The 26,139-nt window shown below is 45.4% G+C and overlaps 1 protein-coding gene across 1 annotated transcript; it reads right to left on the bottom strand.

Moving 5' to 3' along the window:
- Window positions 1–1,040: 1,040 nt before the first annotated feature.
- Window positions 1,041–25,803, bottom strand: Whamm (WASP homolog associated with actin, golgi membranes and microtubules). Its single transcript, XM_021633065.2, has 10 exons — window positions 25,150–25,803; window positions 22,345–22,518; window positions 19,203–19,353; window positions 12,323–12,492; window positions 11,117–11,282; window positions 8,314–8,501; window positions 5,696–5,782; window positions 5,444–5,539; window positions 3,456–3,942; window positions 1,041–1,712 (listed from the first exon to the last, which is right to left on the bottom strand). The coding sequence occupies exons 1-10, from the start codon at window positions 25,732–25,734 to the stop codon at window positions 1,420–1,422; spliced, it is 2,397 nt and encodes a 798-aa protein (XP_021488740.1). The 5' UTR covers window positions 25,735–25,803; the 3' UTR covers window positions 1,041–1,419.
- Window positions 25,804–26,139: the final 336 nt, after the last annotated feature.

Genomic DNA, 26,139 nt, shown 5'->3' with positions numbered 1-26,139 from the left:
GTGTGTGGGTCTGCCTGAAGAACGGCGGGGTACAAGTCCAGTCACTTGAGCTTCAGCGCGAGACTGTGGGGAACAGAGACAAGCAGTGTGGGGACACTGGGTTAAAACCTGCAGTAGGGAAGGGAGCTGCCCAGAGGACAGCAGCCAGTCCTCTGAGTATTGGTGTGGCAGTTTCGGGGCTGGCCCTCACCTTGCGTAGGAACTTCAAGGGGCACGAGTTGGTTGGCAGTGCTTTGGAGGGCACACTGGGAGGTTCAGGGTCAGACTACAGAGCTGTAGCTGTTCCCTCTGTGGTCCTGAATCCCAGAAGTCAAGAGTATGGACTTAGCTGAAAGAAGGGCAGATAAGGGAGAAGTTTTGTAATACCTTACAGTTCTGAAATTGCAATAGAGAATGAAAACAAACAAACAAACCAACTGAAAAATAGGTGAAATCCTACAAAGTTCTCATTCTGCCAGTTTTTCAAATACCAAATTCATTCCAGAGGAGATTTCTGCCTGTGGTGAGAAAGGAGGCCTGAGGCAAAGCCATTTTATGCCGAGCAGGCCACCTGCCCCACCACAGACACCCTTGAGCCTGTGAGGGAGCAGGTACAGAGCCAGTGTGAGCTCTTGGGCTTTGTGATGGGCGGCGGAGCCGTGGGCAGTGGCCACAGAGGCAGGTCCAAGTGCAGCTGCTGAAGGGGTCAGGGCCCTCCCAGCCATGCCGGGTTGGTACTGACCAGATGAAACAGAAGAAACTGAGGGCCTCTGGAAAGAAGAAAGGTGGGTTCTTTTAGTTTGGTAGAAATCCAGGACTGAGAGTTGGGGTACCGAGTTTAAGGGACACCTGGGCAGCCTGAGCAGTGACTAGGCTGCGTATCGGTCCCACCCGTTCCTGACAGGAGGGAAGATCATCTCCTGAGGTGGGCAATGCTGTTAGTGCCCCTAGCACTTGCTCAACTGAATGCTGAGCTGAAGTCCTGGGAAATTTCCAACCCACCCAGGCAGGAAGAGCTCTGCTTTTGTAGTGTGACCGAGAGTATTTCCTCATAACACAGATGCATTATAAATACTGTTTATTATGAGTTTCTATAGTGCTCATACACAAAATACATTTTATTTAAATACTTAAAGTAATTCTGGGATATATGCAATTTATTCTGATTATTGCTAAAATCATGTTCACATTTGAGCCTCTAAGTCCGAGGAACCAGTGTCCATACACATGGAAGCAGAGAGTCTAATGTATACCACAGGACTGTCCCTCCAGGTCAGACTCCAGAGTGGACACAGTACTGTTCCCACCTGTGGATGGTGTGTGACAGTCACCATGCCTCTGCTGTCCTCCCAGTGTTACAGCCAGAGCATCACAGCAGTCTCTCAGGGAAGCCCTGCTGGCCTAGGGTTTATGGGCCTGTCTACCTTGTCGCCTGGAGACCTAGCGGTCCCACTCAACAGGGCTCTGCTCGTCATTGTCCTCCTCTGAGTCAGCAGACACTCTCTTGATTCTGTCCAGGGCTGCCCTGATGCTGCTCTCCAGGTCGTTGGTGCGCCTCTTGCAGGGATCCACGCCTGGGCCTGGGTGGACCTTCTTCAGCTGCACCCCCTGCCTGATGGCAGCCAGAACTTGTTCATTGATGGAGGTGCGGGGAGGGGGCAAGGTGGGCTCTTCTACTTTCCGGAGAGAGGCCCTGCCCTGCCGTAGAGAGGCCAACATTTCATCCATAGAGCCTGAAAATGAGCAGACAGCAAGGATGAGAAGATCCAGCTTCCAGGCATACCAGTTCCTGCCAGGATTTACCAAGCATGCATGCTGCCACCGAGAGGGCACGGATCAACTGTTAGCAGTGCTATGGTTTATCCTACCTGCCACCCACTTCTTCAAATCACTGTCACTTACAGGCCACCACCACACCCATCTTTTATTGAACCTAAAGAGTTAAGGATGTTTGCAGCAAAACAATCCGACTCACAGAGCAAGACTTAGCTCCCTCTAAATTGCATCCCCTCCATTTCCTTTCCCATTAAAAACATCTTGAGCATGTGCCCTCATTCCTCTACTTCAGTCTTGGTGATTAGTCAGTGATGACTCACCCTGTGACAACAGGAGAGTAGGTTTCCACACACAGAAAGGCTTACAGTGATATAATTGCTGCTCAGTGGGCCGGAGAGAAGGCGCTGGCCCATTTCCTGTCAGTGTGTTTAACTCCACCCAGCTAAGCGAGGTAGCTATGGGCTCTATTTCTGAGGGTGTGAAGTACTGTCAAATCACAAATTAGCTCAGAATCCCACGATACTAGGGAGAAGCTATTTTTAAAAAACATGGCACCCTGACACCCTCAGGAGGTAAAACTTTTCCTTGCCAGCCACACACAGGGACATGAGTATGGCCACCAGGTGAGACTTCAGTCATTTCCAGTTGGGGACAGAAGAGCTGTGCTATGGCTGACAAGGTCTGTTCTGTGCTAGACTTGTGTTCTTCCCCGATTATAGTCCCCCTGGAGAACTGATTAGACGACTTCCACAGTCAGGGGTTCTAATTCACACTTTTACTCTCCAGCACCATAGAGTAGTGTGTGAGTTGAACAGAGCCTCCCCCAATTGTGTGCATCCAACCTAAGCTGAGAATGCTCCCCCACCCAAGATCTGCCCACATCCAAACTCTAATCTAGGCAGATGGGAGAGCATTCTTCATTCTCACAGTGGTGCAAACCCTACAGATGGGCCATTGCCACCTGAACCTACAGGAATTTTCCTTCACGCTTTGTTCTGGACACAGTGAAGCCCCAAACTCAGAATAAGCAGAGTGCTCAATTAACCAAAACCAGCATGTAAATGTTCCATGAGCTTCACACTCATCCCTGCCCCATGTTCTATGTTCTAAGTGGGGGACTCGGCCAGAGCGTAGCATTTTACTAGGGTTTATATAAAACAATCTTCCCCAAAGCAGTAGGCTCTGAGTTCTGGCAAATTTAGGCCAGTTTCTCCCCAAAGCCAACGTTAAAGCCGTAATTAGAAACATGCATGAGATCCGTGGCCCTCACTAAGCAAGTACTTGAGTGTTCTCAGTATGACGACAAAAGGTGGCCCACTTTTCCAGTATTCTTGATTAAATTCAACACTTCAGTTCTATGGATGACTCAGGGGTGTGACAGCACCATTTAAAGTTGTATTAAGAAACACCGGCAGAACTCACACCCATGCTGAAGTCCAGGCAAGCCCAAAGTAGACTGCTCTTTAGCACCTTCAGGAGTCACACAGTGTGGTCAGCAATACCCAGCCTGTGTTTCAGGCTGAGTTAACATTTGTTAGACTCAATCTCATCTATACTAATTGCTATAAGAAAGCACTAACAAGGCAACAAATGGTGGCATATTCTGAGACTAGAGAATCTGAAGACTAAATTAAAACTCCTGAGACTTCTTCAACAGTTTAGGAACCCACAGGAGGCAGGGCAGAACTACACAGGGTTACCTGGATGATAAAAGTCCTCCACGAAATCACATGGTCTTTCAGCAAACACGTCACACACTAGAGGGAGTGGCTGGTCCTCTGCTGCTAAAGTCCTAGGTCTTAAATTCTGATGAGAGGTAGTTTGAAAAGAGGACAGAGCAGGGGGAGGAGGGGATGGTAGGGGAGGAGGGGGTGGTGGGGGAGAAAGTGGGGGAGGAGGGGATGGTGGCTGTGGTGGTAGTGACAGGTCTTCGCTGGATGGAGGCAGTGTCTGGTCACCAACTGGAACAAAAACCTGGACAGGGACACTGCCACAGGAGTCTTGATGCTCAGGGGTTGTCATATTAGCTTCAGGTAATGGGGCAACACTTCTGGCTTTGCTGGAGGCAGGATGAGCTATCTTGTGATGAGCTGTTGAGGACCTCTTCTGAGAGCGGCCACCTAACAGGTTTGGCACCATGGATTCTGAGCAAGTCGTTTTCAGTACAGACTGAGGAGCTGAACACTTCTGAGGATAAAAAACTAGTGAGAGACTGGCCACAATGCACACTGTCAAAATGGTACAACTCTGCAAACAAACCTATAAACCAGTGCTGCCCTGGGCACGGGGCGTCCTGACCCATGAGCACCTCCTGGCCAGCAACACAGCCCCACGCTACTGAGCCTGTTCTCAGGAATTCAAGGAGCACTGCCTGAGTGGCAGCAGGTGCTGCCTTGAGCTTGGGGACCCTGGGCCAGTGTGAAGCCGTATCTTTTTCAAAACAAAAAACCAAAACTAAACAGAAAAACAAAAACAACCCTCAGATTTACATTGGCTTTTGGGGGAAACTGGCCTAAACCTGCCAAGACTCAGAGCTGAATGCTTTGACCAAGTGGCCATATAATAGTTCTCTGTAATCAAATGAAGATGAAAAGGATGCATATAAAAATTGTTTTAGAGAGAGACAGAGCCAGAGAGGGGTGGGGAATAGGAACCTTCATTCCAGCAGAGCACTTTGGCTATTCTTACATGCCAATGCTTCCTCTTTGGTGACACCTTAGAGATTAGGAAAAAAAGCAGCTAGGTAGATCATGCAGATAAAGTACTTGTGCAAAGAAGAGAGCCTGTCTTCAATCCCCAGAACCCACACAAAAAGCTAGGTGTGGTGGCAAGGCCTCTAACCCCAGAGCTGAGGTGGAGCCATGCAGCTCCTGGGGGCTACTTGCTGAGTTCCAAGCCAATGAGACCTTGTCTCAAAAAACAAGGTAGACAGCTCCTAAACAGTGACACTGAGGTTTTCCTCTGACCTTCACAGGCATGTGTGTGCTTACACATAGACACTAAAAATAAAAATAAAGAGAAGCCAGCTAACACCAAAGGCAGCTGAGAGCCACTCTGAAGGGAGAGCAGGAACCTAGACATGTTGTGACGACAGCACTAGCAGCTGTAAGCAGACACACACTAATACAGCAGCTGGGGGCTGGGCAAGAGGACTGACTTGGAGGCTACCCTGCTGGTCTGTGGTTTGAATACTCGGTCCCCAGTTGAGGGACTGATTAGGAAAGATTAGGTGTAGTCTTATCGGAGGAAGTGTGTCACTGGGGTCAGGCCCAGTCTTTAGCTCTTCGCCTGCTGCTTGTGGCTCACACGTGCACGCTCAGCTACTGCTCAGTGTTCTGCCTGCCTGCCTGCCGCCAGCCTCCAACACGAGGGTAATGAACTAACGCTGAAACTGAAAGCCAGGCCCCAGTAAACGCTCTTTTGTAAAAGTAGCCTTGGTTGTGATGTCGCTTTATAGCAAAAGAACAGTAACTACTGGGCTACATCTTAAGACCCTGCCTCAGAGTAAAAGCCAGCAGTGGTTCAGGTTGTCGAAACTATGATGTTCCTAAATTTTGTTCTTTATCAATAACAGCATTTTAAAAATTCTATGTTATGTGTTCATAACATGTTGCACTCTTTTCTAGTGTAGGTGAGACTCCTTTATCTCCCCAGATGAAGGTGGTGAGTAATTACTTCGAGAACTTACCTCCCTATATGTTCTTAGTCGCTCAAGCGTTTTCTGGCGCTCATGGTTTATCCATTCTTTTTTCTTTTGTTCCTCTTCTTTTATTTTGTCTCTTCTCTGTATGTAAACAAGCACATCCTTGTAAAGTGCCCATCATTCCAGTCGTGGATGCATTCACAAGGAAAGGAGGCCCACCCTCATCTGTCCTAGCCTATAGTTCCACAGGCTAGTCCATCGTCAAGCTGCAGCTGTCTCATTCTCTCAGGTACTCACCATCTGAATACTGTGATGCTGGTGAAAATGCCTCATACTCTGTCTGGCTTGTTGCAGTCTGAGCTGATGATTTTCTCGGCAGTGATCCTGGTGGGATAAGACAAGTAACATACATGGCTTTTAGTAAGACCATGGAGAAAGGGCTGGAGTAGAGCTGAATATATTATTAAACACCTAACATACTGTTCGGCTAATATGTCAAGTGTTTGGTTTACAGTGACGGTCAATGATAGGTCCTCCTTACAATCATGTGACAAGGGCTGCCCTCCGGTGTCATCTGTTCCCAACAGAGGGCTTTGAGAGATAAAATGTCTCAACCCTCTGATTGGTTGGTTGGTTGATTGATTGATTTTGGTGGGGAGGGAGCATGCACACCTGCCACAGCACACAGGTGGAGGTCAGAGGACAACTTGCGCTGGAGTCAGTTTCCTCCTCCTGTCATGTGGGTCCTGGGGCAGGAACTCAGGTGGGCATGCTCAGCAGTGGAGTCCTTTACAGTGCAGGCAGCCATCTCAGCCCCACAATCCATTCTAATGTGATTGTTTAAACCCAAGTCCTCATGTTATAAATACAAATTATATTTCCAAACACATCTGCAAAAGCATAGCCCACCTAGAAACACTTGGAAATTATGTTAAAACTGTACTTCTCTCATGCTTAGGCACTCACGATAACCCTTCACATACAAGGGAATGCAGTAAGAATCCTAATTCACGTAATTCTTACGTTAATCATGAGAGTTTTGTCATTAGTGGATAGCTTCCTAACAGAGGAAAAATTTAGCTTAAGAGAACTCGCAGGGCTGAAGATGGCTGAGCAGTTATGAGTGCTCACTGCTCTTTAGAGGAACAGGGTTCAGTGCCCAACACCCACACTGGGCAGCTCACAGTGGCCCGTGACTCCAGCTCTAGGGATCTGATGTCCTTATCTGGCTTCCACAGGTCCCTGCATCCATGTGCACATGCACACATGTAAACACACACAAACAAACATAAAATAAATCTTAAAAAAAGAGAAAAGTTGGAAGTTGGCCCTTGAAGGTCACGAGTGGCCGAGCTGTGCTTTCAATCCAAGGTGGTATCTGAAACCTGCCCTCAGTTCCCATCCTGTCACCCAGTGAAGAGCTGCTAAGCTAGGCAGAGGAAGGAACGCTGTCTGCAGCGAGATGGTTAATGCTCCAGCTCAGTCTAAGCCCATGGTTCTCAACCTGTGGGTCAACAACCTTTCTCAACCCCTTGGGGTCAAGACCTTTTCACAGGAGTCAAATATCAGATATCCTATGTATCAGACATTTCCATTACAATTATAGTTATGACAACAATGAAAACAGCTTTATGCTTGGGGCCACCACAATATAAGGAATTGTATTAAAGGGTCACAGCATTAGGAAGGCTGAGAACCACTGGTCTAGAGACTTGACAACTGGGTTTTTTAAAAAGGGAAAGGACATGTGTTGGTGAATTACTAATGGTACCTGGCAGATGGCTAGATGGGTGAGGGGAGAGGGAAGAAATGTCCTGTAAGGAACCTTCAGACGTCTTAAAATATAGGAACTTGCTCTTCTACTGGAAAACATTATATTTCTTGGTGTTTTTATGCAATTATACTGTTTCAGAATTAGGAAATTCTGCTTTGGTTTTGTCTTGTTTTGCCTTATTGGTCTTTTGCTTATTTGTTTTGATTTTTAAGAGCTGGAGAGAAAGAATGCAGTTTGGTGGATAGGGAGGTGGGGAGAATCTAGGAGCTGGGGGAGGAAAAAACATGATCAATATATATTGTATGAAAAAAATTTGCAATAAAAAACAAATCTGTTTTGTTTCACTAAATGTAATAGGAACACTACATCTATGACTAGCATTATTATAATCCATAATTTAGAATAAAATATAATTCTGTACAGGTGATTAGTAGTTTCTCCCTAGTCTGGTCTTTAATTTTTATCTCATTTTTTTGTGACACTGAGGACTGAACCAAGAACCCTATACATGCCAATCAAGTGTCCACTGTTGGACTATACCTATAGCCATTTCTTTTTCTTTCTTTAAAGATTTATTTATTATGTATACAGCATTCTGCATGCGTGTATTGCACACCAGAAGAGGGCACCAGACCTCATTATAGATGGTTGTGAGCCACCATTCGGTTGCTGCGAATTGAACTCAGAACCCCTGGAAATGCAGTCAGTGCTCTTAACCTCTGAGCCATCTCTCCAGCCCTCTCGAGTAGCTGGGATTCCAGCACTGCGCCTAGCTCCCTTTTTGTGTATTTTTATCTATTAAGTATGCGTGGGCATACGGAGGTCACAGGACACCTTCAGGGCTGTTGCTTTCCTGAAGTGAGGCTATCAGGAAGTGCCACGTGCACTTTTATGTGATGACCATCTCATGGCCCCCACTCTTATTCTGATGACAAAGGTACTATGTATATAGTGGGCATTCAATAATTACTGAATGAACTAATCTAGATATTAAGGTAAACACTTAAATCTCAAAAGAAACAAATTTTTTTTAGCACTTTAAATATATTTAGCTCCAGCCATAGAGATCATAAACACACTTAGCATTAATCACTGTGTGGGTGGCCCTTTTAACCTTCCCTTCAGAAGGCTCATGAGGTACCTTTCTGTTCCTGAGGTGGGCCCTCCGGGTGCAGATGCGGCCCCGCTGAGCCTCCAGCTGCTGGCACTGCCGTCTCAGTGCTCTCAGCTCTCCGTTCTCACCGAGGTGCAGCTCCAGGTCCTGTGCCAAGCCCGTCAGCTCCTCGGGGCTCTCACATGGGTCGTAGTAGACCACTTCATCCTGCTTCTCTAAAAAGATTCACCGTTTTCTTAGGCATGTTTACTCTGAGAAATAATTCAGAAATGTCTTTATATGTGAAGAAAGACTGGCTGCAATTACATCACGCAGGGAAACACACACTTCTTACATAGCTGCACCAACATGTTCCATGTACTGGAAAGCATTTTAATGGCCACATAGTATTCACTAGCTCAAGCAGTCTCAGAATATCCCAGTGTTCTCTTATTTCCGATTTTGTGGGGATAAACATGTGTGTGTGTGTGTGTGTGTGTGTGTGTGTTTTACTTCTTCCTTAGCAAATGAAATGAAAGTTTTTTTGTATCTACTGCCAAAATGCTCCCAGCACAGCACAAGCTCTCTCACCGGTCTTTACTCTTGATTACTTATTGATTTTTAAAAACACATGCTTGTGGAAAACCCAAACCCTGCAAAACCACACCAAATAAGTTTTCTATCTCCTCCCCAAACCTGAGTCCCAAAGGAAAACATCCTTCCAGAGTAACTTTTAAAAAATAAAAGTTCCCCCTAAATGTATAAAATGTTCACAACTGAGAAGAGCTGCAAAGGTGTTGGGTACCAGGATTAAACCAAACGCTGAGGCCCTGCATGAGAATCATTAAACTTGAAGGGACTTGGGGAAAGAGATGAAGATGTGAAGAGACCTACCATGATCTTGAATGGGAGGACTCAGAATTGCAAGACGACAATTCTCCCCAAGTAATCTCTAATTTTAAGCACAATCCCAATCAAAATTCCAGTGAGTTTTTGTTTGTTTAAAAGTTGCCAAAGTGATTCTAAAGTTCATCTGGAAGAATAAAGAAGTGAGAAAGTCAGAGAACATGGAGATGCAAGGTAACAGGAGGGTGCTGGCGTGTGCTTCACAGGTGCGGAGCAACACATAGCCCACACTGAAAGGCCTCACAGTTGAGTGCAAGAGGACACTCAGGGCACACCTATGGTGCTATGAGCCTTTAAAGCAGCAGGAGATAATCTTTTAAATCAGTGACTAAGACCAATTTGGGTGAAAAGTTTTATTTTTACCATAGTATGACCAACTGAATAAATACTCTAAAAATGGAAGATACATTTGGCATGATTTTTATTTTTCCCAGATGCAGAAGCCACACACAAGAATACAGCAGGGTGTGGTGGTGCACTTCTGTAATGCCAGCACTTGAGAAGTGAAGGCAGAAGGATCAGTAATTTAAGGCCATCATTGACTACACAAGCAATTCTGAGGCTAGGCTGTGCCAATTACATAAGACCTTGTCTCCAAAAACAAAAGGAATCAATAATCATGTGCGTATTTGTGTGTGTGTGTGTGTGTGTGTGTGCGCATGTGTATGTGCAGAGATGACAGCTGGAAGAGGAAGGGGACGTGGGGTAGGGAAGAACAAGGAATGGTAATGGAGGTGGCGAACGAGCAAAGCAGAATGATATGCATGTATAAAAATAGAGACAGGTGGTGGCTCATGCCTTTAATCCTAGCACTCAGGAGGCAGAGGCTGGCAGATCTCTGTGAGTTCACAGCCAACCTCCTTGACAAGGTGAGTTCCAGGACAGCCAGGGCTACACTGAGAAACCCTGTCTCAAAAAGAAAAACAAACAAAAAACGTAAGACATCGCTAAGGAAAATTATGTGAGGCATGGTGTGTAGGATCTGTGATCCTGGCCCTCAGCAGCCCTGAGGAAGGAGGACTACAGTGGGTTTGAAGCCAGCAGCAGCTACATGGTAAGACCCTGTCTCAAAACACCAAAAAGAGAAAAAAGGAAAAAAAGAAATTAAACATTTCAAAGAAAAATGGCCATTACATATATAAGATTGTTTTCAGTGTCAATTGTAATTAAACAAAAACTGCAAGATGCCATTTTTCTACCAAGTGTCTGGACTCTTAGAAGAGAAGAGCATAAATACAGGAAGATGCACTCTCATCTCCTGCTGATGGGGTGTCCTTTTGTGTAGCCTCTCTAGGGGCCTGTTATGAAATTGAGGAGTTAGAAACAATAGGGGGAAGAGGGAAATCTATTTCAAATGACTGTTTTATACCATTTTGGCATGTTTATATTAAAATGTTAAAAAAAATCATTGCCCTTAACCCAACCATTCCATCTTTAGAAGTCTACTTCATAAATCATCAGGAATCTGTGCTACACACAAGGACACATGCAAAGGAATGTTTCTCCTGAACTGATGTTCAAGACAAAGAGACAGGAAGTTCCAGTATGCCTGTAAAATGAATACTATGCAGCCATTAAAATGCTGTGCTTTTTTAAGATTATTACTTATATGAGTTTACTGTATATTAGGTAAAAATGAGGTTACTTGATAGAGTACATGGTTTTGGTTTTAAAATTTGATACTCACTTTTAGATATGTAGCACATTTTAAAAGCCCTACAAAGTTATCAGCAACTTGCTTTCACTAAGTACCTCTACATAATGGGCATAAGGTTTTCTTTCTTTGTATTTCATGTGTTTGAATATACTACAGAATAATAAAAGTACTGAAACTAAAAACGTTCAGTAGATGTAATGGGCTGTTTGTAAGAAGAAATTGGTAATTGGTAATATTTCCTCAAACATGCACTTCACCATCTCACTCTAACATAAACAGCAACGTTACCTTTTATAAGTCTCTTAACAGAGTCCAACCGTGTGACAAGGATCATCTCTTCATTTCTCAGTATCTCAAGCTTGACGTCATACAACTCCAGCTGAAGCTCGTAATATTGTATTTCTAGCTCATCCACAACATCTAAACTCTTTCCTTGGTCTGGAAGAGCTTCCACCTGGTTCGTATGGAGAAAGAAAGAGCTTCATTAGCACAGTAAGGGCAAGCTGCACAGCGTTCTGGTGCTGAGAAAGGAGACGGGAAGAAGGGCGTCAACTCAAGACAAAGCTGAACTCCTTCCCAATCTCTACACACCCTCCCCCCTTCAGACAAGTCAGCACACTCACGCTCTAGAGACATAATGGCAATGAGGCCATGTCGTGGATGAAAGATGTTGCCTCAGATTTGAATTTTGGTACTCTAACCCCAGTGTGACAGTGTGGAAGGGTTAGGTTTGAGGAGGTCGAGGCGGTGGGGCCTTGTGGTGGGAAAGTTCTTAGTGGTGCTTTCTCCCCTGGACACAGGAGAAGCCCTGCGAGCCCACAGAAAGAAGGAGTGGCCACAGGCAGAGAGAGCCCTCGCCAAAGACTGAATCCAAAGGTACCGAGATCTTGGCCATCTAGCCTCCAGAGCTGAGAGAAATAGTTAATCTTCTGTAGTCACTCCAACTATGGCATCTTCTCACAAGCAGCTGGGTCTAAGACAGCTACTGATCAGACTCTCCAAGATTATGGGAACGGCTTACAGGACTATGAGCCTACGGAAAGCACACGCTTAGCTACGATGGGCTGGGGCTCAGTGGTGGAGAGCATGCTTAGCTTCTGCATGAATGGTGCTGGCTTCAGGGCACTGTCACTTTAAATGCATACATATGCAGAGTGAGTGTGTGTGAGTGTGTGTGTGTGTGACTGTGTGTGTGTGACTGTGTGACTGTGTGTGTGTACATGAATATATACTGAACATACTGCTGGACTGATCTTTAAATTGAGTCCCCCACTTCAATCCTCAACTCAATATTACAGAGCGAATCCTGGGCAATATATTTCAGAAACATCTTGAGAACCAGGAAGGGAAGCTTCTTGTCCCACCCTCATTAGTAACATATCTACTGGAAGTGTGTGTTGAGAAAAACAATGAGCGCTCATTACCAAAGCCTAGGATGAAAGGGCAATCTAAATGAAAACGTGGCTTTAGAGAAAAGTTCTGTTTTTGTCTTACCCTTCTCTGGATTTCAGCTCGTCTGTGATTTAGACACAGCACTTTGGCTCGCATCAGCTGCAAAGTCTCCCGAGCCAACATGAGCTTGAGACGTTCTAGCCTGGGCATGGCTGTGGCCCAGGTAGCCTGGCCAAATCTCTTCTGATCCTGCTCCATTTGTCTCTGCATTCCTGAGTTTATAATTAATAAAATAAAAGGACAACTAATTAATGGATCCTGGGTTGTTTCTTTGTTGTCTGTTCTTATTACTAAAACAATTATCACAAAAGTAACAGCTAGTCATTGATAGAAAATTCTAGGTATTTAGTTTATAAGCAGGATAATAACAGCTCATGATCCACCTCACTGAGGCACCTGCTTTTGTTTCTTGGTCCATACTATTTCTGTGGCCAGACAGGCTCATATGAACAGTCTGACCAACATTAAGATCATCACTCTACTTTCAATCTAATTTCAAGTCGTAATAGATTGGTGTGCTGGTTAGTTTTCATCAACTTGATGCAAACCAGAGTCACTTGGGAAGAGGAACCTCAATTGATCAATTGCCTCTATCAGACTGTCCTATGGGCATGTCTGTAGGGCATTTTCATGACTGTTGATTGATACAGGAAGTCCTAGCCCACTGTGGGTGTTGTCACCCCAGGGCATGTGGTTCCCAGTTGTAGAAAAAAGCAAGCTGTTGACTCCCGCCAGGAAAGTAGCTCCCAGCTGCGGCAGACACCCCCTGAGAACTTGCAGGCCACAATGGCCGGGAAGCAGGTGGGCTCACTGCAGATCCCCTCTCCCTCAGACCCTCCCAAACCAATGCCCTGATCTTATCCCTAGGTCTGCAGCAGGCCACCTACTGAGGCTTCCCTTGCCCTCTCCTCCAGGGAATCACACAGATCTTCCTCTCCAAACCTCTCCTCCTCAACCCCTTGCTTTACTCCAGCCCCCAACTCCAACAGGCACTCCTTGGGGACCAACACGCCACTCCAGCCATGGAAGCAAGTAGGCTCACTGCAGATCTTCCCCTTTAACTCAGCTCCTCCAAGTCCAATGTTCTAGTCTCATCTCCAGCTCTGTAGCTGAACACCTGCTGTGGCCTCCCCTCACTCTCTGGCCTCATTCCCATGGGGCTAAGGGACCCTAGAGGTGTACACTAGGCTCCCCTGTGTCCAGTGAACTCCCTCAGCACCCCCCTCCCAGCCCACCCCTGTTCCTAAGTGTCAGCTCCCAACACTTAGAAAGACCTGTAGCCCCTGTGGCCACATCTATCAGGATCCCAAAAGAATTCCTACCACGCAACACTCAGCCACTATACTCTCCAAAGAACCAGAAAGGCAACAGAAACCAAAAAACCAAACACTCACCCAACAAAGACAAGACTAGATATCAGTTCCTAGAATTACAATCTTCCCAAGCCCAGATGCCTAGACACCAGCATAAAACAATAGCAGCCTGGACAGTGTGTCTCCATGAGAGCCCAGCAACCCTGTCACAGCAGGCCTGGAGTACTGCAGCACACACAGGACAAAGACCTTAAAATAACCTTTATGATTATGATAAAGGTACTTAAGGGGGAAATAAATAAAAACCCTTCAAAAAAAAAAAAAACCTATGAAAACACAAACCGTGGAAGAAAATTAATAAAACAGTCCAAGGCCTGAAAGTAGAAATAGAATCAAAAAGAAATCCCAAACTGATAGAAATCTGGAAATGAAAAATTTAGAAACTCCAACAAGAACCTCAGAGGCAAGCCTCCCTAACAGAATGTAAGAGATGGAAGAGAGAGACTCTCAGGTACTGAAAACAAAATAGAAGAAACAGACACCTCAGTAAAAAAAGAGTTAAATTTAAAAAACAAAATCCTGACACAAAACAGTAAGAAATCTAGAGCACTATGAAAAGACCAAATCTAAGAATAGGAATAGAAAAAGGGGGAAGAAACCACAAAAAGCACAGAGGATATTTTCAACAAAATCATAGAAGACAATATTCCTAACCTAAAGAACAAGATGCCCAGAAAGGTCCAAGAAGCATACAAAACACCAAATAGACTAGAAGAGAAAAGAAATTCTACTTTGTACATAATAATCAAAACACTAAAAGTACTGAACAAAGAATATTAAAAGCAGCAAGGGAAAAAGACCAAGTAACATATAAAGGCAGACCTATTAGAATAACACCTGACTTCTCACTGGAGACTCTTAAAAGCCAAAAGGGCCTACACAGATGTTCTACAGACTTTTTTTCTAAAATGATTTATTTGGTTTTATTTTATATGCATTACTGTGAAGGAGTCAGAGCGCTTGGAATCAGCATTAACAGACAGTTGTGAGCTGCCATGTGGGTGCTGGGAATTGAACCCAGGTCTTTGGAAGAGCAGACAGTGCTCTTAACCACTGAGCCATCTCTCCAGCCCTATGTTCTACAGACTTTTAAGAGACCATCCCAGACTATTATTGAAAGCAAAACTTTCAGTCACAACAGATGGAGAAAATAAGACATTCCATGATAAAACCAAATTTAAGCAGTGTCTATCTACAAATTCAGCCACACAGGAGAGACTTGAAGAAAACTCCAACCTAAAGAGATTAACACCACCCAAGAAAACACGAGGAATAAATTATTCTAGACCTGCAAATCAAAAGAGAGGAAGCACACACGTACACACCCCCACACCCACAGCAACAACAAAAACAAAATAACAGGAATCAATAAGCATCACTCATTGATACCTCTTAACATTAATGAGCTCAATTACCCAATAAAAAGACACTGACTAAGAGATTGGCTGTGAAAACAAGATCCATCTTTTGCTGCATCCAAGAACATACCTTAACATCAAGAATAGACATCATCTCAGGATAAAAGGATGAAAAAAGATATTCCTATCTTTTTTGGACTTACGGACCAATGGACCAATGGACAAATGGACCTATGCAGCAAGATGGAGTAGTCACTTTAATATCTGACAAAACAGACTTCAAACCAAAACTAATAAGAGATAAGGAAGGACACTGCTAACTAAAAGGGAAAATCCACCAAGAGAACACTAACTCTCTCTCTCTCTCTCTCTCTCTCTCTCTCTCTCTCTGCATGTGTGTGTGTTTTGAGACAGGGTTTCTCTGTGTAGCCCTGCTGTGTAGCCCTGGCTGTCCTGAAACTTGCTCTGTAGACAAGGCTGGCCTCATACTCAGAGATCATCCCTGACTCCGCCTCCAGAGTCCTGGGATTAAAGGCATGCACCACCACTGTCCAAAGACACTGCAATTCTTAAAATCTATGCATGAAACACAAGATCAGCCAAGTTTGTAAAAAATTCCAAGGTCTGCAGAGGAATTTTAATCCAGCAACATAGATGTTCTGTTAAGGGATCACATCCAAAGACCTAGGTCTGTGTGATCTGGCTAGAATGCTGACAGGACACATACTCTTAATCCCACATAATGACCTCTGATTGAGGACAAAGTGGCAAATCAGAGAAAGATTTGACAGAAAAGGAGGCACCCAACTTCTCACAAGAACAGAGAAGAAAGAGAGGCAACTTAAGAGTTGAGACTTTGGGAATAATGGGAGGAAAGAGAAAAAACCCTGAAAATGAAAGGAGCTCCACAAGAAAATCAACAGAGCCAACTAACCAGAGCTTAAAGGGGTTTGCTGAGACTGAAGTATCAACCAAGGACCATGCATGAACTGGACCTAGGCCCCTACAAAGATGTAGCAGATGGGCAGCTCAGGCTTCTTGCAGGTCCTCTAGTAAAGGAAATGGGGACTGCATCGGACTCACTTGCCAGGCCATAGCGGAAGAGGATGCGTCTTCAGTCCTGATGCAACTTGATGAGCTGGGGCAGATGGGAAAGGGAGCTCCCCTTTTGTGAGGAAAGAGGGGAAAGGCAGGGAGAGAAGGTGAGACTGGGACGGGAGGCAGGGAGGAGCTACAGGATGTAAAGTGAACAAAATAAGTAAATGAGAAAAAAAAAATCTCCCATGCTCATGGCTCAGCAGGATTAACATAGTAAAGGTAGCCATTTTACTGAAAGCAATCTACCATAAAAACTTCAATACAATTCCCATAAAAACTTCAACACAATCTCAAAAGGACAATGTTCTCATATGAAAACAAAGAAACAAACAAAAAACTAGGATAGCTAAAATAATCCTGAATTAAAAAAACTGCTGGAGGTATCACAATTCCTAATTTCAAGTTGTACTACAGAGCCATGGTAATGGCATAAAAACAGACATGTTGATCAATGGAAACAAACTGAAGAATCAAATATAAATCCACACACCTATGGACACCTGATTTTTGATAAAGCAGTCAGAAATACACCCTGAAAAAGAAAGATAGAAAGAGAGAGAGAGAGAGAGAAAAGAGAAAAGAAAAGAGTCTTCAACCAATGGTGCTGGTGAAAGTGGATGACTGCATGTAGAAGAATACAAATAAACCATACTAACCCTGCACAAAACTCAGTTTTTGTGATGGTTCAAAGACCTCAACATAAAGCCAGATATACTGATTTCTCTGTTAGAAGAGAAAGTGGGAAATTGCCTTAAACTCACTGGCACAAGAAAAAGACTTTCTGAACAGATTAACAATTAGTAGTGGGACCTCATGAAACTAAAAGCTTCTGTATGCCATCACTCAGACAAAGCAGCAGCCTCCGAAATAGGAAAAGATTTTCACCAACTACACACTGGACAGAGAACAAATACCTGATATATCCTTATATTAAGAACTCAAAAAACTAGATATCAAGAAAATAAATATCCCAATTTAAAAATGGAGTATAGATATGAGTAGAGAATTCTCAATAGAGGAATCTCAAATGGCTGAGAAACAGTTAAAGAAATGTTCACATCCTTAGCCATCAGGGAAATGCAAATCAAAACTACTTTGAAATTTCATCTTCACACCTGAGGATGCTGGTGAGGATGTAGAGTAAGGAAACCTTCATCCATTGCTGGTGGTTCCTCAGGAAGATGGAAATCCATCTACCTCAAGATTGAGCTACACCAGTCCTAGGCATGTACCCAAAGGATACTTCATCCTACTGCAGAGAACCTTGCTCAACCATGTTCATTGCTCCTCTATCCCCAGTAGCCAGAAAGCAGAAATAGCTTAGGTGTCCCTCAACAGAGGAATGGATGAAGAGGATGTGGTACACTTATACACTGGAGTATTACTCAGCTGTTTTAAAAAAAAATGGCATCATGAAATTTGTAGGCAAATGGATAGAACTAGAAAAAAAAAATCATCCTGAATGAGGTATCCCAGGCCCAGAAAGACAAATATGTATGTGTTTGCTTAACATTAGCTGTTAAGGCAGTGATAACCAAGGTTCAATCTATTGATCAGATGTTAGTTATAAAGTAATGAAATAGGGCAGACAAATAGATCTCATTAGGAAAAGGAAATCAAATAGATAGTTACGGGTGTGAGGACTGGAATGGATCAAGTGGAGAGGGAGAGAGAGATGAGGGAAGAAGATGGAAAAAGACAGCTAAAATTAAGCACCATCTGAGGAGTGGTATGGAATCCTAACACAATAGAATCTTCCTAAAATATTTACACATATAATACAGTAGAAGCATCCTAAAATATTACATATATCACATTTATATGGTAATACAAATAAAAAAAAACAAAAAAGTGGGGAGACAGAGCCCCATCTGGCATCTCTTGTTACAAAATGAAGTTTCCAGTACCAGGATTAGGTTACATCTAATTGAATTGTTAGCCAAAGGGGTCCCATGGGGATCCCCAAACCCAGGCTGTTGTGAAGACTATAGGTTGTTCTCCACAAACTGATGGCAAGGCCCCACTGCTGCAGACGACACTTATATAACTCATTGAACACGCAGAAGTCAAATGGTACCTACATTGAGCCTTCACCCCTAAATTGGTATAGGAAGGTACTCTGTACTATAAAAGAAACATAAACATTAATAGAGCCATAAAACCTTTGATCTACAATGGTGTCCAATAAGCTATGCTAGGGCAATGGTGGCACAAAGCTTGTTGGAGCAACCAATCATATCATATTTGACTTAAGGCCCACTCCAAGAGATGGAACCCATCCGCATTGCTTAGGTGACCAAACCTCAGACTAGACAGCCCAGGGACCTAGGATTAAAAAAAAAAAAAAAAGGTAGTAATAAAATTATTCCTAAGGACATTCTGCTATACTCATAGATCAGTGCCTTGCTCGGCCATCGTATGAAGCTTCCTCCTACAACAGATGGGAACAAATACAGAGTCCCACAGTCAGACATTATGTAGGCAGTAAGAGACCTTGGAATGTTCAGCCGTAAACTGTAAAAGGAATCTCTTGTGTTTTGTATAGCTGCAACACCTGTCAATTTAAAAACCTATAGCCTATAGCTGAGGCAGGAAATAGAAGGTGGAATGTCCAACAGGCCGAAGGGATTCTGGCACAGTGCATAGGCCTCACCTGGTGTGACCTCTGCCTGGCTGTCCAGTATTCTTGCTCATAAAAAGCTCTCCATGCTCTCCAAGACCCAGCCCATGGGCTTTCTTAAGTTCTATTTGCCAAGTCCTCTGACACCTTTGAAAATGCCTTCTCCACTCCAGGTACTATTCAGGTATGGGGCAAGTGTACCCCTCAGAGCCTTCCATGAACACCCAATCAGACCCAATTGCTTTCAGAGCCTTGTTTTTCTTCTTCAGCATTGTCCCTGCCATTTACCATGTGCTAAACGAACGTACCACAGACTTCTCTCGGCTCACCAGGCTGGAAACTGTTCAGACTTATCCTTTTACTGAATTCCCAGCACCCAGCAAATACACTGCCTGATACTGAAGATGCATGCAAATGTTCTTTGAGTAGAATAAAAGTTACACAAATCCTAGTACAGTAGTTCTTAGTCTCACCTGTTAAGGCTGCTACTGTTTCCTTAAAATAATTCACAGTGATGTCTTGGATAGAGACTACTGCCTCTTCAGCCCGTCTGCTCCATTTGCTGGCTTCCTTCTGCAGGGAAACCACCCTTTTGGGCCCCAGCTCATCCTCATCCAGGGACTTCTACAAAAGAGTGATGTAGTGCCGTTAGGACATTTCGAAGTGACTGTGTGCACTGTTGTAGCCACTCTTTTTACTACTGCTTAGTCAGTTCCTGGCTGAGTATCAGTGAGCTCAGAGCTGGGCACCACTGGACGATGAGTGTGTTCTGGGCACAGAGGGTAAACACTGACTGGCTTTGCATCACTAGACCCTTTCCAGGGGGTTGTTAGGTAATAATACACAGCTGTGCAAGTGAGATGTCTGTTGTTTAGCACTCTAGTGTTGTGTTTGCTGTGGTTTCTTTTAGGAACCTTAAATACTTAATACTTAAATGCATATAACATGGTCACCTAAAAGATATCCACATCTATGTAGCCAAGGCAGTGCCACTATGGACTGAATGCTTGTGGGCCCAAATTCACATATTGAAGCTTAAATCCCCAATGTGATGGTACCACGCCATGAGGATACAGGCCTCATGATTAGGACTGATGCCCTTATACAGTTATCACGTAAAGGCCATCAGGACATCCAGCTAAGCACTAGCAAACACCAGGCCTGCCAGGACCCTGGTCTTTGACTTCCCAGCCACCAGAGCTATAGGAAAAGTCCTGTTGGGTGTAAGTTGCCCAGTCTGCAGTGCACTGTTCCAACAGCCCAAACTCAGGGCTCCTCTGCATCCAGGAGCCCTTTCCTTCCACAAAGCTTGATTCAGGGCCATGGCACAGCTGGGTTCATGCTACACAAATGCAAGTCAAAGCTACACAATGCCATGTCCCACCCCTCAGATAAAAAGAATAAAAAGACAGATGTAACAAGTGTTGAAGGCAGGCATGGGAACACATTGTAACCCCAGCACTTTGGAACGCTGAGGCAGGAGAATTGCCATGAATCAAGGCTAATGCAGGCTGCATAGCAATATCTGGTCTCAACAACAACAACCAAACATACCAAGAGCTGGTGATGATACAAATGTGAGTCCACACTTAGGTACACTAAAACAGTGAACTTGATTTGGGAATAGTCTGGCTGCCTTCAAAAGGTTAAACTTAAAAAAAAAAAAAAAAAAGTTAAACATTATCATGTGCCCCAGCAGGTCCACTCTCTAGTATATACACAAGAGAAATGAGTAAATTGTGTGGCTTGTGCTTGTAATAGCACCCTCAGAAGGCTGAGGCAGCAAAATTGGTGTGCGTTCAAGGTCATCCTGTGCTACATAGTGAACACCAGGCCAGCCTGAGCTACAGTTGAGATCCTAACTCAAAAAAAAAAAAACAAAAAACAAACAAACAAAAACCAAAAACCAAAAGGCCACCACAGGTGTGCACACACATGTTGATGGCAGCACTATTTATAATACCTAAAAGGAGTAGACAATCCAGGTGTCCGCCACAGTGCCCTTTAACCTCCACCTGCATGTGTGCACCCACACAGTACTAAATAAATGTTAAGGAAAAGTGCTCCGATATTAGAGAATTGATACTTGTCAGACAGTCTGAATGGAATAAGAACCACTGAGCTGTGCACTTCTGATGAACGCTCCATGAGTCATGCCTTGATGACCTCACACACACGCTGCACACACAGAAAGACTCCAAACAGGGCCTTCACAACAGTGATGACAATGACCCCGTCCATGGGTTAGAGAAGCAAAGTACAGCTTCCTGCCACGTCCCGACAGTGCGTGTAAAGACAGCCTAGCGCAGGGGGGAGAGCACAAGCTCTCTCGGTATCTCCCGATCGCTGCTGTTGGCACACAAGGCAACATTAATGATGCTTTTTCTACACAGTGTCACCCTAATGCAGTGGTTCTCAACCTGCGGGTTGTGAACCCTTTGGGGGTCGAATGACCCTTTCACACCGGTTGACTAAGGCCATCAAAAAACACAGATAGTTACATTACGATTCATAACAATAGCAAATTACAGTTGTGAAGTAGCAACAAAGATAACTTTATGGTTGGGGGTGACCACAACATGAGGAACTATATTAAAGGGGTGCAGCATTAGGAAGGTTGAGAACCACTGATCTAATAAGAATCAGAATGCAACAATTACAAATGTTTAAATGAATTAAAATCCGGGACCCCGCTATTTAAATTTGCCTCCCATTTCTAAGAAATCTACATGTATTCTTTTTTCTTTTTAAAGATTTATTTATTTTATGTATATCAGTGCTCTGACTTCATGTACTCCTGCATGCCAGAAGAGGGTATCAGATCTCAGTATAGATGGTTGGGAGCTACCACATGGCTGCTGGGAATTGAACCCAGGTCCTCTGGAAGAGCAGATTGTCCTCTTAACCTCTAAGCCATCTCTCCAGCCCATCTACATGTATTCTTACAGGTAGAAAATAAGCTAAAGAGAATATACTTGTTATTTTTAATCTTTCTTATTTATTTATTTATCTATTTCTTTATTATCTACTTATTTATTTGTGTGTATTGGTGCTTTCCCTGCATGTATGTCTGTGTGAGCTTGTTGGAAGTCCTGGAACTGGATTGGAGTTACAAACAGTTAGGAGCTGCCACATGGGTGCTGAGAATCGAAGTTGGGCACTCTAAAGAGCAGCCAGTGCTCTCAAGCGCTAAGCCATCTCTCCAGCCTCTCCTTTGTCACTTTTGATTTTGAAATTCGGTCTTACTAAGTTTCCCAGGCTGGTTTTGGCTCTTCTGTTGCCCAGGCAGGCCTTTTATCAGTGCAGGGATAAAGTCCAGGATCTTGAACTTGCTGGCACAAGGTCTACCACTGAAGAAGACTGCCTGCAATCCCAGCACTTGGGAGGTAGAGGCCAGAGGATCATGAGTTCAAGGCTAGCCTCAGCTATATTGTAAATCTGAGGTCAGCCTAGGCTACATGAGACCCTGTCTATAAACAGATGAATAATATATATATTTATACATATATCATCTAAACATAAAGATGAACACAAGTGAAATTACAGACTAAACCTTATATATGACTAAAATAACAATACAGGTCAGGTAGTAAGATAAAATATCAGGAGACATACCAAAATCTCAAGCTTACATGAGGTCGCAACTTCTCTCATATCTCTGAACGGCTGCAGTAAATACTGGAAGAACATGGCCGCCATGGTAACTAATTGCTGATATGCTTCATCTTCCTCTTGATAAACTTTCATTAATGCTATCATGGTGTTGGCTTTTCCATGATCTTGAAGAATCTAGAGGCCAAAATTAATAAATACAAAAATTAATAAATAAAAGAAACCCAATATTCTCAATTTTAAAACAGCAATTTTAAACTGCGTACACAGAAAAATGTTCTCCAACCAAAAGCCCTAATAACACAAATGTGGTTAACTAAGAAGGGCTGTCCATGGAAAACTACTATTCTCACAGCCACTCAGCACTGTGTTTTTTCAGACTGTTTAATTAATATGAGGATAATAATTATAACAATATTATAACCTGCATAAAGGCTCAAGCCTATACTCTAAATACTTGAGAGGCCGAAGCAAGAGTTTTACTATGAGTTTGAGGCCAACTTGAGCTAAGTTAGTTCCAGGTCCTCCTGAGCTACAAAACAAGGTCCAGTCTCAAAGAGAACAAAGACTATAAACTCTTCTGTGGAAATACTTAGTTTTTCTACCCTCCAACCGCATTTGGAAGTTTTAGGTAGACAGATGAATTACGCACAGGAACAGCTAGACTATAATAGCTGGGAATGAACTTGAGGAAAACAACTTTCCAGCGTGCAGATGCTGTGACTGCGGAGGGGGAGAGGGGGTAAGACGATAAGAAATGAAGTGTCAGGAACCAATCTGGAGCTGGGTCTGTGGAGCCAGCCTGTAACTCAGCTTTGGGATGATAGGCAGGAAGTGTTTCAGGCCTTCCTTACAACTACATTCAGAGGCTGAAACTGGTTCAAACCCAGAGCACAAAGCTTCTGAAAAGCATGATGGACACATGAGAGAAACAGAGTAAAACCTGAGGCTGGGCTGTAGGATGAGAGAAGTGCTGTGGGTGGGACTAAGCCTGCCTGGGCCACCCAGAGTTCAAGACCAGCCTGGGCAACTTAGTAAGACGCTGCCTGACAATATCAAGTCACAGGCTGAGGAGGTGGCTCAGCCGCAGAGTGCATGCCTAACATGTGCAAGGATCAAGGTCCCATCTCCACTACTGATTAAATAAACAGCCAAGTCTGATGCAAAATGATCAGGTTAGGGATCAAAAGCTGGCGGCCTGTAGTTTCCTCATATTACAAAGCGAAATATACACCCTGCGAAGTAGGTACGTGAGCTACACAGAAAAGTGGTCCTAGCTAAGCGAGGTGTGGTGGCCAAAGCCTATAGTCCCAGTACTTCAGATGCTGAAGCAGGAAGATCAGCACAGTCTAAGGGCAGCCTGGGCTACATAGTTAGTTCCAGGACAGCCTGGGCTACTACGTGAGACCCTGGCTCAAAACAAAGACCCCACTAACAGAATCCTTTTGATAAAGCCATTTTAAAAGACTCATTCTCTATTTAGCTTAAGATAATACACGACAATCAAGATTTTGCTTTGTGGCTGAATTCTTATAACTGCCCTTCCTCATAAGAAACACAGGAAAACCACTGCTTGGAGGCCTCAGGGTTAGTTCCCTGGGAGAGGAACACACCAGTGAAAGGGAATCTCAATAGAGCAATCGCCTCCATCAGATTGGCCTGTGGGCATTTCTCAATTGCTAAACTGATAGAAGAGGGCCTAACAAAAGCAGGCCTTTCGACCCGGGGAGGAGGTCCTGGGCTAAGAAAGGCAGCTGAGCGAGGCAGAGAAGAGAAGCCAGTGACCGCCTTCCGCCACTATCTGTACTTCAGAACCTCCCCTGGCTTCCCCAGATGACGCACTGTGACCAGTAAAGCAAATAACCCCTCTCCGCCCCCACTGGCTTTTGTTAAGGTGTTTAGCACAACAACAGAAATAAACAAGAACAGTGGCTCATAATGAGAAATGGGAAGTGTACAGGGAGTGTCCAGGACATAGAAGGAAGATCTGACACTTAGCTCTCTTCAGGATATTGCTGGGTAAAACATACCGAGCCCCCTTAACGGACGTTTAGGGTCTCTAAAGTTTATCACACAAATAACGAATTGGTGTGTCTCAAACTACCTCCTTCTGGTCCAAAAGAACCTTCCTATTTTTTGCCAAAACTGATCAATAGAGCCTTACTTCCTGAGAGCTTTCCATTCGATCTTTATTACTTGAAGAAGAACAAAACTATCTTTTAAAAGTCATCCTCTAAGACATGTTTAGCTAACCCTCCTCTTTCGCAGAGGACCCAGAATTGCTTCCATTTAGCTTATGTTTTTATATCCTACGGGTACGCGTTGTTTTCAGTTTTACTTTCAAGACTTCTGGACTTTCCCATTACAACACCCGGCTCTGCCAGGATTGGGGAAAAGGTGAAAGGCGGAGCTGGCTCAGAACCGCGAATGAGCTCCCACCTAGTCCAGGAACGGTGGCGCCCGCCTGTAATTCTAGGGACTGGAGAGGCTGAGGCAGAGAGCTGCCCTGAGTTCAATGCCAGCCAGCCTGAACCACAGAATAAGGAAGGCCCTGTTTCAAAACAAAACCAAACCAAACCCGGGCGTGGCGCAGAGACGCACTCTGGTAATCCCAGCGCTTGGGAAGAGGAGGCCGGAGGATGAGGAGCTCGGGCCAGCCTGGGGGGTACTGACACCCCGTCTCAGAAGAGACACACACAGACAGACACACACACACCCTTGGCGGGTCCACTCCCTCCCCGCCGAGGTGCAGCTGCACCAGCGACGTCCCGGGGACCCGCGCTCGGCCCGGCCGGGCGCCGCGTGTACCTGGCGCAGCCGCGCGGCCGCCCCGTCCAGGCGCTGGCGGAGCGTCCTCTCGCGGAACTCGCGCAGGCCCTCGCAGTCGGCCGCGTCGCCCGGGGCCGGGAAGAGCACGTCGCGCACGGTGTCGCCGCCGCAGCCGTCGGCCGCCAGGCCCAGGTAGCGCTCCAGCTGCCGGCACAGCTCCTGCAGCGCCGCGTCGCCGGGGGCTGCGGGCTCCGGCCACACGAGCGCCCACAGCCCGCGCCCCAGGCCCCAGCCCGCGCCGCCCGCCGCGTCCAGCTCGGCCGGCAGCGGCGGGAAGCAGCGCTCCAGCGCGGGCCGCAGCGCCGCCAGCTGCCGGTGCGCGCCGCGGAGGCCGGCGGCCGACAGCAGCCCGGCCCAGCTGCACCCCCCGCCGCCGCCGCCGCCGCCGGCCTCGGGCCGCCCGCGCCGCCGCTGCGCCGTGCGGTCGTGACAGGTGACGGCGAACTGGCCCTCCGCGGCGTTCCAGGCCACCAGGAAGCGCAGCCGGTGCTGCTCGGGCTCCGGGAAGAGGTCCTCGCGCAGCGGCACCCAGCCCTCCAGGCTGTCGGGCTGCTCGCTCTCCATGGCCGCCGCCGCACACCCCTAGGGCCGGCCCGAGCGCCACATTCTCCCCCAGACTCCGCCCTCGGTCGGCGGCGCGGAAGTGCCCGCCCCCTCGTCCTGATTGGCTGTCTGAGGGAGGCTGCCCGGGATTGGTTAAGTTAGAGCCAATCAAAAGTCTTTTGGGGGAGGCGAGACTCGCTTCCCCCTGTACAGCGCTGGCTAACCTTGAACCCACTAAGTAAACCAGGCTAGCCTCGAATTCCCAGCGATCACGCAGTCTCCGCCTCCTGAGTGCTGGCGTTGAAGACATCTCCTGAGTTGTCCCGCAAAGATTTTCTCTTTAATCACGTGTGTACGCGGGGCCGACGTTGCACCTTAGTACAGATGCCGGAAGAGGGCGTCATGTCCCCTGAAACTGGATAAATT

This window comes from Meriones unguiculatus, chromosome 14, assembly GCF_030254825.1.
Source record: "Meriones unguiculatus strain TT.TT164.6M chromosome 14, Bangor_MerUng_6.1, whole genome shotgun sequence".
NCBI classification, from domain to species: Eukaryota; Metazoa; Chordata; class Mammalia; order Rodentia; family Muridae; genus Meriones; species Meriones unguiculatus.
The sequence above is the reverse complement of the archived record's forward strand: the minus strand, read 5'-3'. Positions and strand labels throughout refer to the sequence as shown.